The 18,805-nt window shown below is 53.6% G+C and overlaps 1 protein-coding gene across 2 annotated transcripts in view; it reads left to right on the plus strand.

Annotated features, from left to right (window-relative positions):
- Positions 1 to 18,805, plus strand: part of PPP2R2B (protein phosphatase 2 regulatory subunit Bbeta) — a 66,569-nt gene that overhangs the window by 10,578 nt on the left and 37,186 nt on the right. Inside the window, exon 1 of one of the 2 annotated variants that reach the window (XM_027683014.1) lies at positions 9,698 to 9,855. The exons of the other annotated variant lie outside the window; for it this stretch is intronic. Within the exon in view, the coding sequence (XP_027538815.1) occupies positions 9,786 to 9,855 (70 nt within the window). The 5' untranslated portion in view covers positions 9,698 to 9,785. Of the gene's footprint in view, positions 1 to 9,697; positions 9,856 to 18,805 lie in introns of those variants that run through there. 2 annotated transcript variants of the gene reach the window in all.

Consider the following 18,805-nt stretch of genomic DNA (forward strand, 5'->3'; position numbering starts at 1 on the left):
TGAGAGGAAAGGCACTGCAGGTTTGCTCTGCTTGAATCAGTCTCTGTGTTGTTGAAACTTAAAAGCCATAAAATTCGCACTGATGGATTTTCACGTGTGTGAGTCTGGGAAGGCCACAGAGAATGTTTCTGATGGACTGTCATGCCCATATTTTTCTGACACCAATTATTTGAGGGCAGGAGTTAGGGGAACATTGCTGTTACACCTTTGACATTCCGCTCCCATAAATTTGGGTCTCAGGAAAATGAAGCACTGAAGCCTCTCTGCCATAGCCCATATGATGGTGTGTGGATAGGTCTAAAATAGACTGTGCAGTCAGCAGGATGAAAACTAACTCTTTCTGGTTGGTTGTGGCAGGTTGGAGTGGAAGGGCTGAGAGAGCTGACGTGTGGGAGGTGCTCAGGACAAGCTGGGGGACCGAGAGCTCCTGGGGGAGCCTGCAGTTCGTGTGGGAGGAGCGGGGTGCACTGTCTCCTGTCCAGGGCATCCTGTGGCAGTGCCGTGTCTGTTGCTGAGGAGGGAGTTGCTGATATGCGTGAAATACACCTCATGTGAAACACACTGTTCAAACCCCTCTTTTTAATGAGCACAATTACTTGTTCTATGTGAGCAATCACGGTAAGACTGCTACAAGTTGGCACCCAGCAATGCACACACAGGGCGTGAAGGATGGCTGTGGAGAGTTCCATGGACCGCGCTGGGTGTCCGGAGAACACACGGACAGATTGACCATGTTCATGCTAATGAGTCAATTACTCTCCATGCGTGAATGTTTCTCCCTTTAAATGTTCAGAAATCACTCACAAACATGACAGGAATGAAATCAGTTTTGTTTATTCAATTGGATTAAAGTAGCTGGATTCCCATGTGGACAGAGGCAATTGGATTTAATGTTACTTTGCATATTGTTCCAGTTTCATCTTGGGGGGGTAGTTGTCTGTTTGAGGAAGTCATTTTTTTTAAAGGACCATAAAATCTTAATGATCACATCATCACATTTCAATGTAGACTTTTATGCCTAATGTCATACTGACCTCATTGCTGATGTTGTTATATGTAATTCAGGGAAAAGGGCTTGGGAAAGGCACATGCATGTGTTTGTGTGTGCTGGAGCCTGGGTGCTGCTGCTTGATTCATGGCTGGGTCGGGGCTATTGAATTTCCTTCCCTCAGGCATTTTATAATCTGTTTAACATAACACAGTCATTTGTCTTGTTTGCTGACTGCTTAACAGATGGATATGTGGTTTTCGTAATTACTATATGAACGTTAATAAAACGTGATATCTTTTATTAATTAACAGTTTTCCAGGTTTGTTTTTCCAAATGACATGAGGTAGATTATATGTAAATATTAGTGACATACAAATATCAGGTTTACAGCACTGGCGTTCTGAGAAGTTGTGCAAACTTTTGAGGCTCCCCGTGGTGTCTCTTGTTTTTTTTTTCCCCTCCCCTGAGCTTTACTTAAGGATGATTCTCTGGTAGCACAATTGGGTTTATGTTTTGATAAATCCTGGTCTCTCATTAGTGTAAGGAAAGCCTAGACCTGGCCGATGCCCTAAGCCATCCTGTATATTTATCCTGCCAGTGTAGTGTTCTTCCAGCCTATATCTATACTTATGTGATACTCACATCCCATCTTTTCTCCTGGAGATTTCCAGAAGTCGGAATCAGTGTAAACAAGTATGAAGACTGTATACCACACAGGAGAGAAAACTTCTCTCACTGCAGCTATGGCCGTTCCTGGGATCTCTCCCTGTCTGGTGTCTGAAGAGGAGCCTGGAGAAAGGAGCTCAATTCTCCTGGGAAGCAGCAGGAGACTGGCAGCTCTGGGCAGGGCTCTGCAAGATCCATTTGCACAGGTGAGACCTTGGTCACACCTGGCCCTTGCACTGAGACTCCAAAAAGGGGGTATATTTTTGTTTTGTGGTGGAGCAGCCCCATCTGCTACCTGGGAGGGGGCCAGCGGGTCCTGGGGCCCACCTAGAGATGGGGACCCCGGTTAGTCCCAGAGCCGCCTTTCCCAAGCTGCTGTTTTTGCTGAAGGCACCTGGAGGTCCCGTGGAGGAGGAGGCACAGCCCCAGGAGTGATGGGTAAAGCTGGAATGCTGAATTTCAGGTGTTCACAGCAAATTAATGACTGACCCAGGGTGAGGTGGAGGGCAGGGCTGGGCAGGGCAGAGCAGAGCCAGGGCCACAGGCACTCCCATGTCGGCCGCTCCCTGTTCATGGCTCTGAGTCACTGAGGAGTAGCACTACTGACTGGACCTAGGACCATGTGCACATAAGAAATGTTGAACAGGATCAGCATAACACTCTCTGATGCTCCATTAATGCTTGGATGCTTTGCACATGAGCTCAGTTTAAGCTGAAAGGTTCACTCCTTGGGAGCTCTGTTTTGTAGGGCGATCTTGTATAACGTGTTGTATCATCTCATAATGGAGAGTGCAGCCATGAGGGGAGCACGGTTCACCCCTACCCTGCCGGCCTCCAGCCCAGGCTGCAGCTGCCCAGTGCTCCCACACTGCTCCCTGGGCTCACCTGGGTCTGGTGGGAGGCTCACGGGCCCCCTTGGTGCCGCGGTTATTGTCGCTTGTGGCAGCGTCACCGTGCTCATGGGACCTGTGGCTGTAGGTACCAGAGCAGCAGGTGAATCAGAGCATGGTGTGATGACTTCTTGTGATTTTCCCCATGCCAGAATGGTTTCATGCTTAGAACATGTTCTGGGTTAACTGAGGTGTGCGTGAGCCAGGCTGGCTCTCCAGCGCTTCTCTGGGTTCCAGACGTGGTTTGTCGTGTCTGTTGCCAAAAGACGGGGCCCCTCTGCCAGGGCAGCACGGGGAAACCCGGTTATTTGGGCAGGCCCTTCACCTGAGTTTGCTGTTGCTTTGTGAAGTACCACTAAAAATTGACAAGTTTGTGTGAATGTGGAAACAGCTGGCGAGTCACTCCTGATGGGGTCTCCATTCCCCGGCTCTCAGCATCGCAGCCAGCAGTGGCTCTGTTTTGCCATATCCTGTTTTGCACTTCCCACCAGCCTGGTTTTGGGTCCCCATCTGTCCTTCTGACGATTGTGGAACTTCAGCTAATCCCTGCGCAGGTTGGGAGTGCTGCTCTGCCAGTCACCCAGTTTCCTTTTCTTTGGGGAATTAATCCTGTCTGACTGATTAGCCCTTGTGCTTTCCATTTTGCAAGGCTGGCCAGGCTGCATCTGTGTGTGCTTCACTCTGCTGCTGCTGGGTGACATCTGAGGACAAGAACGATGACTTTTATAAAGTAATAATCCCAGCTCCAGGTTCACAGTGCTGTGAAACTTACTGTGCTTGTGTTGCAAGATGTGGGCAGCCCTAGTTTTAATTTATATTATGATTTCATTACTTTTTGATGTGGGACACATTCAAATTAACTGAAGGCCATGGAGTAATTGCAGTTTAGGAAACACAATTCACAATGATCTGGATGTGTTGATGTTTCACAGATATACATCCTTTCAAATAAAATCCATCTTTGGGGCCACACAAAATTTTGCATATTAATTGCTAATTTAACAGAAATAAATGCTAAATAGTTATTTGCACAAATAATATCCCATCTGAGCGCCCAGTGTAAATACACTGCATGACAAAGCTTGCTTCTTCTTCACTCAGCCTGACCCCAGTTTCCACTCATGGTTCTCTCATGAATGATGTTCCAGTGTCCTCTTGCAACCTCTTTACCCCTTGTATCACATTTAGCTACAGCAGCCTGTGAGCCCTTTAGGGCAAGGAGCTGGTGTGTGTGTGCTGTGGTGGCTGTACCTGGGCTGTGTGTTCCGTGTCCAGTGCTCCCCAGGAGACCTGCACTGGTGCCCTTAGATGGCATTTCACTCCCAGATACCCAACCAATGCCTGTCAGGTTTGGCCTTCCACTGTCACCTGCGGTGGTGTTTGTTACTCCAGGTAAAACCCAAACCCAGAGGAGCAGGCAGAACACCAACATGGACTGGCCTTACTTGCAGCACTGCTCAGAGTAGCTGTTTTCAACCAAAAACTTACTCCTTATCACAGACTGTGCTCCACTGGTTCAGATGCTCCGATGCTGTAGCATGTGGCCTTAATCTTCAGAAGTGGCAAATCCTATTTACAGTGTAAGTATTTAAGCTAATTATATCTCTGATGTGAGGAACATGTGACAAACAGTTTACACTGTATCCTTTAAAAGACATTGATGTCTCAGACCCTCATGAAATATTCTGTTCCTCATTTAATTTTTGGGGTATCACTTCTGTTCTGTAGTGTATTTAGCAATAATATCATTCAGTAATAATATAGAGGACATGAGTATGTTATGGCTGGATTGTCTGTAGAGTAGAGTAAGAAATAATTCATAGCAAGTTTTTCCTGGAAGCACCATGTCTGTGTTGCAGTTGCACAGTTGCATGATAGGAGAGATCTAGTGAATAAGATGATGTTTGGGCTTCAGAAAAGCCTGGCATTAAAATGCTTAGTAGGGAAAGAGTGAATCTGAAGAAAGGGCTGCTAAAATGCTGCAGAAGCTGGTTGGTCTAATTGGAGGCAGGAGAGAAAGCCCTTGGGGAGCAGCTGTTCCCTGAGCGGGGCTGGGTGTGTGGCGGTGCTCGTTACTGGTGTGTTGTTAATCATGTACAGCTTGTACCAGCACCCGTAACAGTGCAGCAGGGGTCAAGGCCAAGTAGATCAATTTATCATACAACCTTTGGGAGGCAGAAGTCTTTGGCTACTTTGCATTCAATGAACTGATTCTTCCCTTTTTTGCCCCGAGGTCCTGACCCTTGTTCTCCGTCATTTGTGAAGGAGAAGGCTTCAGCTTGCCCTCTGCATGCAACCTGGCTTCCCAATTTTCTTGATCTTGGTTTAATCTGGTAAATTATTGGTCTTCCTCAAGTCATGCTAATTAAGGTTCCTGTGATTGGGACTTCACCCTGGATGTGGGTTACGGCTTCTTTAGCTTGCTTATGCAATTTACAGGAGAAAACATGCGAAACAACTGACTTAGTGCAGTGAAGTCAGCTCTTTGGCTGTGCTGCAGGAGCACAAGGGCAGGGCTCCAGAGCATGGTGGGGAGTGTGCAGGGGCTCAGTGAGGATGGTAACGTGTGGTGGGGGTTGCAGATATTCCCATGCAGCAGCCCAGTGCTCCGTCTGTGGGGGAAGAAGACTGTCCTCCCACACAAGGTGTTCACCAGGAAAGTGTTCATCTAGAGTGGGTTCACCCACCCTGCATGGCTGGATGGGGATGGTCTGTTGGCTGGCACAAGCTGGTGCCCTTCCTGAGCCTTCCCCAGGCTCCCTGGGCTGGAAGTGAGGAGCATTGGTCTCTCTGGGTTCTCAGCTCTGCTGCTGGGGTAATATTTATCCACCAGATATGAAGCACTCTAGTGTCTGTGGTCCTCTGGAGAGCAGGGTCCCTGACCTGCTGTCTGTGTCTCTGGCCATCCCAGGAACACTGCACCTGTGGTGTCAGATGTGTTCAGCACTGGGGATGGTGAGAAGCTCTGGGTCCCTGCAGTGTGGGCAGCATGGGGGGCTCTGTCCTGACGCAGCCCTTTCTCTTTTGGGTTGTCCCTTAAATATGGGCCAGCCAGCCACCAGCCTGGCTGGCTGACACTGATTACATGTGGGAGAGCAGGAGTGTAATTACGCATTTTTGCTGCATAATTAGCTTCTCAGATTTGTGAAGCCAAAGTGCTGTGTCTACTGGAATCTGCAAGCTGAAGGACTTGGAACACATTGGGAACTGGACATGATGAGAGAAACTGTACAAGGGCTTTAAGTGCTCTTCCTCTCAGAATACTAATTGTGTGCCATGACCTTCACCCAGATCACAGACCAGGTGCTGAGAAGTGTCACACCAGCCCTGGCTTCCCTTCCCACACAGAGATGGGCTTTCAGTTAAAGCATCACAGACCTGGTTAGTGCAGATGGAGCTGCCCACCACCTGTGTTGGTCCATAGTTTGATAAATCTACAAATCTGAGATGCTGCAGGGTGGCAGCATGTACCACTTTCAGAGAGTGGTTCCCTGTCCCACCCTGGAGCAGGGGGACGTTCCAACCACGGGAAGAGGCAGAGCCAGGGCAGCAGTGTCTGCTCATGGCCCAAGGTCGCTGTGCTGCCCACATACCTGTGGCAGGCAGAGCACAGGACCTCAAGGCTTTCACTGCCAGCCCTATCCCCTATGCCGTGGGCACAGGCTGTCAGCTGTGTTTCTCCATGCAGGCTGACCTCTGGCACTGTCCAACAAGCTGGCACCCTGCTGATGGCACTGTGCTAATGACCAGTTAACTAACAGAAATAATTATTACAGGTTTAAAAGAAATTTTGTTGCCTATATATAATGGTTAAAAGATGAGGGTAGTGTTCTAACCTAGAGCAGTAATTAGGAAAATAGATTTAGTGCTCATGGATGGAAGGGTAAAATAAATGAGGTGAAGGAAGTTCTGCGCCGAGCATAAAATCGGAGGTTTGATTCAATTATTCTTCACACACAGTTTAGATCCCACAGAAACCTGAGCATGGAGCTCTTAAACCTCTAATTGAAGCAAAAATCATTGGAGTGGAAAGTGTCCTGGCTCTTCAGGAGATGTCAAAGTACAGAACATGATGGACACCTGGGGGTTTGGAAAACAGTGACAGCTACAAGCTGACCTTTGGCGAATTTAATCTGCAAATGGATTCCTGCTTAGGACAGCTAATGCTTTTAGTTATTGTAAAGGCTCGTTCCTGGATTTTAAAAAGCTGAGAATAAATGGATTTCATGATGCAGCTCCTATGCGCATTGCATAACAAACAGGTGGCTTGTGGATGTGTTTAAATGATACGGTGTGTTGAAAAACTTTGCAGGACTTATGAATACATAATTATAATTCATGCACAATGGGGAGAATAATCTTTCTAGTTAATAAAGGAGAAAGGACTTGGCACTTGTTAAAATGGAAATACGCTAAAAACAGAGTCTGCTGAAAAGGAAGGGAAGGGGGTCACTGGTTCTGTTTCTGATATTCACGGATGTTGTAGGGGCTTGTTACTCACCTGGGCATTGCCTTTGGCCTGGGGTTTGCCATTTGAGATCTGACGGGAGGAGGTGATATGGTAACAACTGCTTATTCAAAATTCATCTTTATTTTTCTTTTCTGGAGTTGCTCCTGTCCATTACAGGACACCTGTGGGCAAACACACCTCGTAGGCAGAGGGAACCCATTTCCTGGGGGTAGTGTTGTGGTGTGGTTTGAATCTTCCTTTTTCTTCTCTCTTTCCCTGTGGGAGGTCCATGCCTTCCCCTCCCTTGGGAGACAGGAGACCACAGACAGAGGTGTCAGCTGACTTGCCCAAAGCCAGCAGCAGTTCTGAGTGCTGTGGTGTCATGTTCAGGTCTGGTCCCCTGTGCTGTCACATGTACGAGGAGCTGTCAGCAACACAGAAGTTATTTGTCAAGCACAGTGTTAATGCTGTGGCTCTCTTTGGCCTGCAGGCGAGCTTTGGTCAACACATCTCTGTGCTGTGCTGTGAAACCACAGCCAGGTCCTGTGCCTTGTCACAGGGAGCGAGTTCAGAGTAACCTGTGGCTCTCACCCACTGTTGCCGAGAGCAACCTCAGCCTCAAACACAACGTGTTTGGTTGACTTACACATGTGCCTGGTGATTATAGCACGTAACTCACATTCCAGCATAATTCAGTAAAGGCTTGGGCATGGAGACTTCAGGCTCATGCCTGTCTGATGAATGCTTCTGGCTTGTCACATCAGTAATCCCTGTATTAATGAGTGGCCTATGATGTGCTGTGGTTGACTGACAAATCCTGAAGTTACATATGCATATGAGTAATTGCCAGAGTTCTCCAAGGTGCAATTTTACAATGCCTTATATCAACCTCCGTGTGACAGTGTGTCAGAAAACGTCCTGGGGAGGCAGGCAGCTGTGGGCCTGGGAATTCACCTTTCCCTCATAAGGACATGACATGGGTAGAATGAGCTTTCCCTCTCTCTTGCCTCTCATCTGAGAGGATCCACACACTCCTCCAAAAGGCGTGGGGCAGTGCAATGGTGTGGGGGGTGTGGTGGTGGGGTGGCGTAGTGGTGCAGCAGTGTAGGGTGATGCCCACAACACCTGCATACTGGATGTGCTGGAGTCCTTGAGCCTTCTCACTCAGAGATGCTCTCTCCTGCACATCCCCTGAAATAAGCACCCCCAAGGAGTCAGCGCAATCTCAGCAGAATAGTTACACAGGCTGCAAAATTTTGCACCTCCCCAGTGAGATTTTAATTGTGGAACTACAGTTGTAAGAGGAAATTGAGCTGTATTTACAATGTTATCCACCGTCTTTGTCCATTCCCTCTGCATTCTCCAGTTCCATGAACAGTAACGCTCCCCATTGATGTGGCCCTGGGCTGTCAAGCAGCTCCTGTGCCATGGCACTCTGAGCTCTGCAGTCCCTGCAGCTGACCCTGGCCCCGTGGTGTGGGGGGCTTGAGGGGTGCTGGGCAGGTGGGCACACAGTGCAGAGGTGCCACGGGGCCTGTGCCCATGTGCACAGCCAGTGCCCAGCACCGATGATGTTCCTGGCCAGAGTGAACCCAGGCAGTGCTGAGGTGGGTCTTGGCAGCAGTGTGGGGCAGGGGTGTGCTGTGGGGTGGAGGCCTGGGTCAGACCCCAGGCTGTGTCCATGCATGCTTCCCTTCAGCAGCTGTCTGGGGAGTGGAGAGTGGGGGGCAGAGGGAACACTGTGGGTTGGTTTGGGTGCTGGTGTGAGAGTGTGGTGTCGTGCCTGTTCCCCCACAGCTGCCCAGTGTGCACATCGCTGCCTGGCTGGGGACATCTCATGCCCTGACACTGAGGTTGGGTTTTACCTCCAACTTCAAGTGCAGGAGTTGAGGGAAGTTGCTCCCTGTGAGTTTCCTCCATGTCTGCCAGTGGCTCAGCCAGTGCCAAGGCTTCTTCCTGGACTATGCCAAGACACAAAACCCTCCCAAGGAGCAATTGTTTCCCTTTGGCGTGCACCAGATGATATGTCCAGATTATAGCCCTGGTATGCCCTGACCAGGAGAGCCCTCCCTTCTCCCATGGCCCCTGTGCTCATCCTTTTTCCTGGATGCCACCAATCCCCCCACTCACACTGATCTTCACAGCCATAAGTCACTGAGCATCCCCACCCCCTTCCATAGCCGAGACAGGGTGAGCCTGGGCCAGGTGCCCGTGGGCACACACCTTGGCACTGCTGGCATGGTCACCCCCGTGGCCCTTGCTGCATCCCCTGTCCTGGGTCACCCGGAGTTCACATGCTGTGGCCCTGCCAAAAAACGGTCTGGTGTCATCCGGCGGCTGGAATCTTGTGTTTGGGGCAGGCTGGTCAGGGAGCAGCGGTCCTTCTGCCTGAAAGCTGGAGAAGCTTCCCCCAGGGGCAGTGGCGCCCCGGGCAGTAAGGAGCATCCCCGGGCAGAAGGGAGCGTCCGAGGGCAGGAGTATCCCCCAGGCAGGAGCGTCCCCGGTGCAAGCGCGTCCCCGGGCAGGAGGGAGCGTCCCGTGGCAGGAGCATCCCGTGGCAGGAGCATCCCCGGGCAGGAGCGTCCCCCGGGTCCGGGGCTGAGCCGCGCCGCGCTCCGCCCGCCCGCGCGGTGCCGGTCGGTGCCGTATGGGAGGAGCCACCGGGCACCGCCGCCCCTGCGCCCCCCCCGCCGCATTTGGCGGCCGCCGCCGCGGAGCAGGGCGCGGGGGGGGATGATGGATCCGCGGCTGCGGCTGCTGACGCCCCGCGCCCGCCTGCCCGCCGTCAATGGAGGAGGACGCTGAGACCCGCAAGATCAGCAGCAGTTTCCTGCGAGACCACAGCTATGCCACGGAAGGTGAGCCCGGCCCGCAGCCCCCGGCCCCGGCCCGCCTGCAGCAGGTGAGGCCGCCCCGCAGCGGCCCCGGCCCCCGCCCGCATCGCCCCGCATCGCCCCGCTCCCTCCCCCGCGGCTCCCCGCGGCTCCCCGCGCCCCCGCTGTCCCGGGACCGACACCGCTGCCCCCGGCCGGGCCGGGCAGCCCCGCGGCGGCGGCCCCGGAGGGTCGGTGCGGGCGCGGCGGAGCCGCTCCGGTGACTCAGCAGCGCCGGGTGCCGCCGGGTGGGCTCCCCCGGGCCGGGCTGGTCCCTCGGCGGGTGCGGGGCCGGCTGAGCCGGGGCCCCGAGAGCCGCCCGCAGCAGCGCTCGGGGTGCAGCCGCCCCCGTCTCCCGCCCCGGGGCGGCCGCAGCCCCGCGCTCCCGCCCGGCTGCCGAGCCCCCAGCCCCGCCGGGCCCCTCCGGGAGTCCCCGCGCCCCCGCCGGGTTCCTCTGGCTCCGGGAGCGAGGGGGGTCCCGGCTCCTCCGCAACCCCTTCCCGCTGGAGCGGAGCCCGCGGGGCCGGAGGGATGCGGGGCTCGCTGGAAGCCGGAGGGATGCGGGCGGCGGCCGCGGTTCGAGATCGGTTTTCTCAGTCTCTGAGGGCGTTCGCGGTGCCGCAGGTGGCTGGAGCCGCGCTGTGAGGTGCGGGAATACGGCAAACGCTAGTGGCAGGTCTCGTCACCGAATGGAACAGTTGTCTCGGGGCTGTTTTCCCTACAAGCCGCTGCAGGAAGGAATGCGAATCCTGACTGGTGCGTTGCAGAGGCGAGTAGATGCCAAGGCTGTTGGACATGGATAATGTCACAGCCCCAGTGAGGCTCATGGTGCATTTGAAAGTGGTTTCCCATAATGGCTCGGGAGTGGAAGAGATGGTGTGGCCATGTTCGGTTCAGGCATCGGAACGTGAGCTCACCCGGCACATGACGCCGCAGCCGCCACAAAGGCAGCTCCACCAGCGAGGGGTGAAGGAGGGATGGGGAGGAAGCTGCAGCCGCCTCTGCTGTCCTCCCTGGCAGCCGAAGAGCTGTCGACTTCAGCTCTGTCACAACCTCCCTTTGCTCCCTCGCTTCGGGAGGAAACTGACGCTGCTGTAAAGCCAAACCGAACCCCCCCATCCCTCCCGGTAGCGCTGACCCCTTCAATGAGGCTTCAAAAACCAGACCCCATAGCAGGGTCTGAACAGGCTTATTCATAGCTTAATTAGTAGCCAAAGAGGCTTTCCCTTACTGTGTCATTCTCCTGAGGCTTAGAGGAAGCCAACATACGATCAGACTTTGGGAATTTTATGTCTCCAGCACATGGCTAAAGGAGGGTTTATCTAGTGGGAAGTCTTTGGCTTGATATAGTAATGGAAAGCTTTGGACACCTGGTGAGAAAATGATCGTTCGTGTTGCTTATGTGTAGCTGGAACGTGAGTGCTCGGCGTGACAGCCCCCCGAGGCAGGGGAGGTGATGCCCGGCGGCATCCGTGGCTCTGCTGCTCTCCCTGGGTGTCTCACACCGTGGGGCCAGGGGGTGGGTGGACCCACCGTGGGCTGTGATGGACCTGTGGAGGCCACGCCACCCTGGCAGGACGTTTCTGCTGGGAGGGATGGTGTGAGCCGGTGCTTCCAGGAGGGTGGTGTGGCCAGGATGAGGCTTAGCTCGCAGTCGTCTGGCTCACATCACCCATGTGCTGTGTGCCGTGGAAGGACGAGTTTGCCGTTTGCTGCATTCTAAAAGGCAGCTGCAACAGCCAGTAAATAAAAAAATAGGCTGTAGCTGCCTGGTTGTGACCTGCTGAGAACTTGGGTTTCCTGGTTGAGAGGGATGGAGGGTTGAGATGAGCCCGCAGTGATTCTGTGACACCAGGAGGTCTGGGGATTTTCCAACCCGAGGTTTCAGTGATACGATCCAGCCTGTCTGGTGATCTGTGGCTGTATGCTGGCATTTTCAGAAGAGCCTTGTGCATCTACTAGTGAACTATAGCAACCCCCCTCCGTAGAAACGAAACAGCCAGAGGCGTTTGTGCAGTTGGTGACCGACTCGGCTGGGGTGGTCCCTGCTGTGGTGGCGGGGCGGGGGGAAGTACGGGAGGAGCTTAATGGCTGTGTATCAGCTATGAATTTCTCTTCACCTCATGCTGTGTAGGACTCCTGAGTCTCCATGCAGTGGTTGTGCTAGAGGGAGGCTGAGTGCACTTTGGAATGGTAGACCTTGCTAATGGGTAAAAAATTTAGGTAATTCAGTTTTATTTTTTTCTACATGTGAAAGCAGCATATTCCTAAAACGCTGTGGCTGGTAATCTGTCTTCTGGTTAAAAAAAAGAAAAAGATCCTTCCAAACGCTGTGCAGCAGGTGCAGACTTGCTTTGGAAATGAAGGTGTCTCTGGTGTGTCAGCTGGGAGAACAAGCCAGGTTATGTAATTTGGTTTAGTGAAGTGGTGTTGTCACTTAAATAGGTCTTGTATTTTCATGCAAATGTGGGGTGAGGATGGTATTTCACAAGTGCACACTTGAATGCCTTGTTCTTGTGCGGCTCCAAGTACTGCCGAGAACGAACTCGCCCTTGTGCTAATTCGACTCGGGTCGCCAGGGAGTGTGGAGGTGCTGAGGTGCAGAGCACAACCCCGGCCATGTCATGGGGTTCACCGAGTGCAGGGAGCGGGGTGAGTGGGTTCCAGGGCGATGCCGGCTCAGATCTCAGAGCGCTGCCCCGGAACGCCAGATCTCATGTGAAAAATGTACAGAAAATATGCTTGGTTTGTTCTGCTGCATAAATCTGTCTTCATTGGCAATTCTGCTGAGTGCCCAGGCAAAAGTAGGACAAATTGAGACACTTGAATACAAACAACCATTGGAGTAGCTTCCACTTTTAGGCGTGCTTGCAGGAGATGTAGAAGGGCCCTTTGCGCCTCCCCCTTTCCCCCCAGCCCCGAGTTGGCCCGTTTCAGTGGCTGGATCCAAAACGCCTATCTACTAAAGGCTTCAGGCTGTGGGTGTCACCTTTTTTGTGCAGCAGTTCTATCCACCTGGCCATGTCTGAGTCCACAGTTGGGCAAATACCTCCAAATGAGGAAGGAATGGGAGGAATGGCATGAACACCCCTTTCCACGAGCCCTGCCCTGAGGGAGCAGCCATGGGACCAGCTTGTGTGCTCAGCGGATTTAGGTGGGACAGGAGCTCAGTCATGGCTCAGCCCAGTAGGACAACGCCTCATATTGGTGTTCCATGTCTGTGCACACCTGCCCTGTTGCAGGTGTCCTCTGATGGAGGAGGGATGCTGAGCACCAGGCTGGCCTGAGGGCTGTGGGTCCCTCCTGGGGCGGGGAGCTCTGGTGGCAGGGCTGGGTGGACCAAGGCCATGCTGGCACTGCCTGTCCTGTCCCCCACCTGTGAGTGTGGCCGGGACCACAGCCTTGCATGTCTCCCCTTGGGCACCTTGCTGTTGGGACAGGATTCTCCTGTCCAGCTCTGTTCCTGCCCTGATGCTGTCAGATGTCCTGGTGTCCGTGCGAAGAGCCCTCAGGCCTTGACCCCACAATGGCCATGGTGGAGTCGCCCTTTCACGTGGAAACACAGAGACATATCCCTTCCTTCTGGCATGATGCAACAGACCTAGGAACTGTTCCAGGATGTGATGGGTGCCCTGCGCCCCCCATTCTGGGGACCTGCTCTGGGAAGGCACTTTGGGTGGGGTGTGCATTTTGGGGACTGCATTTTGGGGTGTGCTTTGGCTTTTAACGTGGTCTCAATGCCTCAGACCCAGCAATGGCTGTGGATGGCAGAGGTGTGGCACAGCCCTGGCACCCACGATTCCCAGCATGGCACTGGGAGGAGGAGCAGTGGCCTCGCCTGGGCTGTGTGGGAAGGTGGCCATGGCCAGGTGGTTGTGCTGTTGGAGGAGGACCCTTGGGAGTACCCATGGCCATGGTGTGGGGCTGCTCTGCAGCCAGCTGGGTCCCTGGCCCCTCCAGGGGGACATTCCTGATTTCTGATGGCTCTGCCAAGGGACCTTCTCCCCTGCAGGCATGGGGCTGACCCTGCTGGGGCTGTGTGGCCTCAGGGATATGCCGTGCCCACTGGGCGGGATGGTCATGCCACACTGCAGCCACTCCTGGCTGCTCCCCACACCCTTTCCCCAGGCACTGGCTGATGCGCTGGCAAATCTTTAATCTCCTGGGGGAGTGTTTCCCAAAATGAATAGGTTTTGCAGTTGAGAAATCTACCACTAAGCCTTCATTTCCTTTTCCTTGTTTAATCTTGTTATTCCCTCTGTAACCCCTTTGCCTCTCTGTCATTCCCATCTGTATCCCTGCCCTGCCATCCTGCTGCAGGAGAGGGCCCTGATGCCAGGGCAGTTTGTCTCGAGCTCTCTGTGGTACAGAGGTGGCTTTTTTAAAAATCTGTGTGTAGTCCCCAGGAAAGCACCAAGTGAGGCGTTTCCCAGTGCTGTGTTAGGGCGAGAGCTGTTGGGTATTTCTGTTGTCGCGAATGATGTGAGTTGCTGTTTGGAGATCATCTGGATTGAGATTTAATTAATCCAGGAACCTCCATGAAGTTGTTTTGTCAGATAAGTACTTTGATTACGAAACACAATCCTATCCTTTCTGCTTTTTATTTATACACATACTGTATTTAGACCTCCCTTGCTTTCCCTGAGCCTGTGCTCCCACTGGGTGGGAAGGACCCACGGACATGTCTCCTTCTGCCTAATCCAGGATCGCTGCAGGAGCAAAGCGTAACTCAGCTGTTTCCAGTGCACTGCGTCAAAGCCGATTTGGGGATACTTTAATCCAGAGATTAATGAGAGAATAGATGTGCCTGGGGACTCTGTAATCTAGGGATTACTGAGAGGACTGGGAGCAGGTAATGATGTGACTGACCCACCGCTGTGGGTCTGTGATGGGCTGTAACGAGGATGCCTGGTCACTGGTGATGGCATCTGGGGGGCTTGCATCTGTCTCCTCCTCCTCATCTCTGTGGACCAAGCTGGGAGCTGCTCCCTCTCCAATGCTGGGGAAAACTGGGTCACTCCCAGCAAGCACCAACAGCAACATGGAGTGGTGTGACCTTACAGTGCAGTATCGCCCCAGTCCCTGTTGCTGTCGGGTCCTCCTACTCTGGGAACCAGCTGCAGCAGATCAGAACCCAGCACTGGTCTTTCCCTCGAGCCCAAGACCTTGGGGCATGCTGTGGGTGCTCACATGGCAGTCCTTGGGGTACCAGCTAGGACAGCCCCATCCTCAGGTTTCCAAATGGAATTGTGGGACTTAGTGAAGTGGTTGAGGTTTACTAAATGCAGAGAGACCACCTTGGCTAAGGATCCTCCTGAGCTGAACGTTGCAGAGGGTGGGAGAATATTAGTGGAAACGTTGCATGGTTGCCCTGTTTGTATGCATTGCCTGTTGTCCATTGGAGATGAGATGCTGGGCTGGATGTGTGCCTGATCTGACCCAGCCTGTCCTTGCTCCCGGGCAAGGTTCTTGTGGCTGCTTGTGTGAACAGGAGTCTGCAGGGCTCTGCCAAACCCCTGATGCCTCCTCCCCAAAGAGCTGGCGAGATCTGGTGCCTGGAAGGTCAGCAGGTTGAAGGGCTGAATGCCATGGCAGACCAGGTAATCACCAGCTTCCCTAACTCTGGAAGCTGGAGCAGAGGCAATACCCCTGCCAGCAGGTTTAGAATCATAGAATCATTAAGGTTGGAAAAGACCTCCAAGATCATTAAGTCCAACCTTGCTCGGTGGTGATCGGCTGGGGGAATAAATGCTTGTGGAAGAAATCCTTTGAGAATATAAGCCCCAGCTGCCGGGTCTCTGGAAGTGCTGCTGGTGTGGGCTGGTGCCTCCTCCCGTTACCTGTGAGAGGTGTGTGTCGGTCTCGGCTGGGGCGGAGGTGAGGCCGCAGAGCCGGCAAACGGAGTGGAGCCGAGGCGTGTTGACCTGGCAGGATGCTGATCAGGCAGGTTAAAAATAGCGGCTGCTTCCTCCCTGCTCCTCCCCATCTCGGCTGTGCGGCTGCGGCCGGGAGCTGGCAGCGCTCACGCCGATGTGCTGAGCAGGCACAAAGCCCCAGCTGCAGCCGGGGCTGGCTCGGGGCTCGGGCACCACGGGGAGCGCCCGGGCAGTGCTGTGTGGGCACCCACCGAGGGTCTGGGCAGCGGGTACACACCAGGGGTCCGGGCAGCCAGCACTGGTGGAGCTGCTACTCAGCCAGTCTGCCTGGAGCTGGTGGGTAAACACCAAAAGACCTCCGGACTTCTCGTCCCAGCATCCCTGTGTAGATCTGCCGTGACTCCTGGACACTCAGCATCCCTGGGCAGTGACACCTGAGCTCCTCACAGCCCTCCCAAAGTCCTCATGAGTTGGGGAGCTGGCGACTGCCCTGCCCTGGAAAGGGAGGTTGGGACAGAGTGAACCCGGGACTGGCCTGGGCCCGTCCCCAGCGTTCCGCTAAAGGGTGAGATGCCACAGTGGCCACCTGCCCCAGCTCCTGGCCACTGGAACCCGGATGTGTGGACACTGGTGCGTTGTTTGTACATTGTCAGGAACACTGTGTCCAGCTCACCACTGTGCCATCCTCCCCAGTAAAGGCATAATTGAGCTGTTGGAGTCAATGTCTCCATTCAGGGCAGTTCCAGCAGTGGTTGTTGTTTTCTCCTGGTGCATCATGAGCCTGATTTCTTGAGGGGAAAGGGTTGTCCTCCCTGGCCCAGGTCCTGGGATGGGACAGATTGGCTGCATGGTTTATGTAGGGTTTCTGTTGTTTTGGTTTTCAACCTTTAGCTGCTTAACCCCTCTGCAGCATGGCCCTTACCACAGCTCCAGCTCACTGTTTGAGGCTCAGCTTACAGAGGGTGTTGTGGTACTCTGAGGTGCGATGTGTCCCTTGGGAAGGAGGAAAAATGCCAGACAGGTCAGGAGGTCTGTGTTGCGGCCCCTCAGGGGGCTGCAGGAGCCCAGGCAGCGGGTCTGGGGGAAAGAGGAGAGTCATTTCCAGGCAGCTGAGTATCCAGAAGGATCCTGCCTCCGTGGCAGTGCTGTTTGTCTGCATTGCACAGAACTGTTCTGCAGCCTTTTTGTTTCCTTTAAAGCCTGTTTCCTCGCTCACTCGGGTGCCACGAGTCAGCTGTTCAGCCACGCGCGTGCACCGTCTCTCTGAACGCTGCACTAAGGCAGGTCCTGGGAATGGAAAGGTAACCGGAATAGAAACCAGAAACCAAAATAGCCGATTAATCTCCCGTTTCGATCTTCTCTGTCCTACGTTTCAGCTGATTCCCTGGTGTGGTCGTAAAACACAACCATTATCTCAGCTTCCCCAGTATGCAAACAAATTGCTGTGATTTTCCTACCCTTGGATCAGTCCGTATCCATATTCTCTGAACAACAATAAAACAGTAATGGAGATAAAGACTGTTATCTCCCTCATGTCTATTTTGTCATTGGAATAACAACTTTAAATGTTAAGAGTGCTGAGATTTATAATGCCAAGCCTGCTCAGCAAAAATAAATCATGTTCCATAGCGCACATTACCATTTATTGCTGCTGTATTATCTGAAGCCAAGAGTGGGTGTTAACCCTCTGATAACATCCTCAAAGGGGATTTTAAGTAATTTTGTAGTTTAATTTAAAAATTCTGTTGACTGCCTGGTTTGATCTGCAACTCATTTTAGTGCAGGGGTATCAAAGTGGAACCTCTCCAAATGCTGATAACGAGCTCCCCGAGAAGTACATCAGCAGGAGGTGCCCTGGACCCCAAAACAGCCACTGTTTCAGCTGTGGCTTCAGTGAACCCAGCCCTGCAGGTGGGGCTCCCCAGATGTCTTCCCTTCCAAGGTTTTGTAGACTTTGGAAGACCACTGGGTTTTCTATGCTTCATCTTGGTGTTTTCATCCTTGATATCCAAGCCCTCAGTGACATACATGTTGATAGCAAGAGAGACATGTCTCAGTTGTGATTTGACGTGTGACATGAGCTGGTGTGGGTCCACAGTCAGTGCCCTTGGGGTCCTGCCCTGCCCTTGCCCTGCCCTGGCACTCTGACCCCTGTCAGGGATGGAGTGATGCCGTGCCCCAACAGCACACGGTGATGGCCAGCTCCAGACCAGCATTCTGTGCCCAGTGCCAGGTGCTCTGGGTGTCCCCTGGTCTGCCCCCACTGTGTTATGGTGGTGGTGGTGCTGCCCCTGGATGCCTTGGCAGAGCTGGGGGCAGTGCTTGGGCCGCTGCCCATGTGCTGCTGTGTCAGCAGGCAGCCCTGAAATGAGCAGGGCAGCCTCAGAGCCGAGTTACCCGCATTTCCTTGCATTCTCTTTCTTAGCTCTGTGAGTAAAGGAAAAGTGATTGGACTCTGATAAACAGCAACTTCTCTGAGGAGTGCAGACAGTGACCAAATACTGTGTGCCGTGACCTGACAGCCCTTTCCCGTGCCTGCCTTGGAGCAGCTGCAGCTGGTGTGTGGGGGTGAGGGATCCCTTGCAGGCTGAGTCAGTTTTACCGAGCGAGAAGGGGAGGAGGTCAGGGCGTGCAGGGCAGCAGCCCGTGCACCTCGTGCTGTTCTCAGTGCACGCTGATGAGTCCGTCTCGCTGCAGAGCTCAGACTGATGGTGCCAGATGCTGACCGGCGTTGGGGGGGGCTGTAGCTTGTTTAACACCTGGCTCCTACCCATTAAACTCGCTCAGACGCACAATGCACAGCACCAAGTGTTTGTCCTTGGGTGTTCGAGGTGCAGCTCCTGCACAGTCCTGCTGCCGGCAGGAGCGCCCATCTCACACGGGGTGTTCCAGGGGCACAGGAGCCCTACGGAAGGTGCCTGGAGAGCCACAGGTGTGCGGGTGTGAGGCTGTTCAGCCAGCAGGAAAATGCTTGCGAGAAAACAAGCATGGCTTCTGTGGGCCCCTGCTCTGTAGCTGCCTGAGGTGCTGTCCTGAACGTGGGGTGCATGGTGTTGTCC

The sequence above is a fragment of the Neopelma chrysocephalum genome, unplaced genomic scaffold, assembly GCF_003984885.1.
Source record: "Neopelma chrysocephalum unplaced genomic scaffold, ASM398488v2 Primary Assembly neopelma1_63, whole genome shotgun sequence".
NCBI lineage: Eukaryota > Metazoa > Chordata > Aves > Passeriformes > Pipridae > Neopelma > Neopelma chrysocephalum.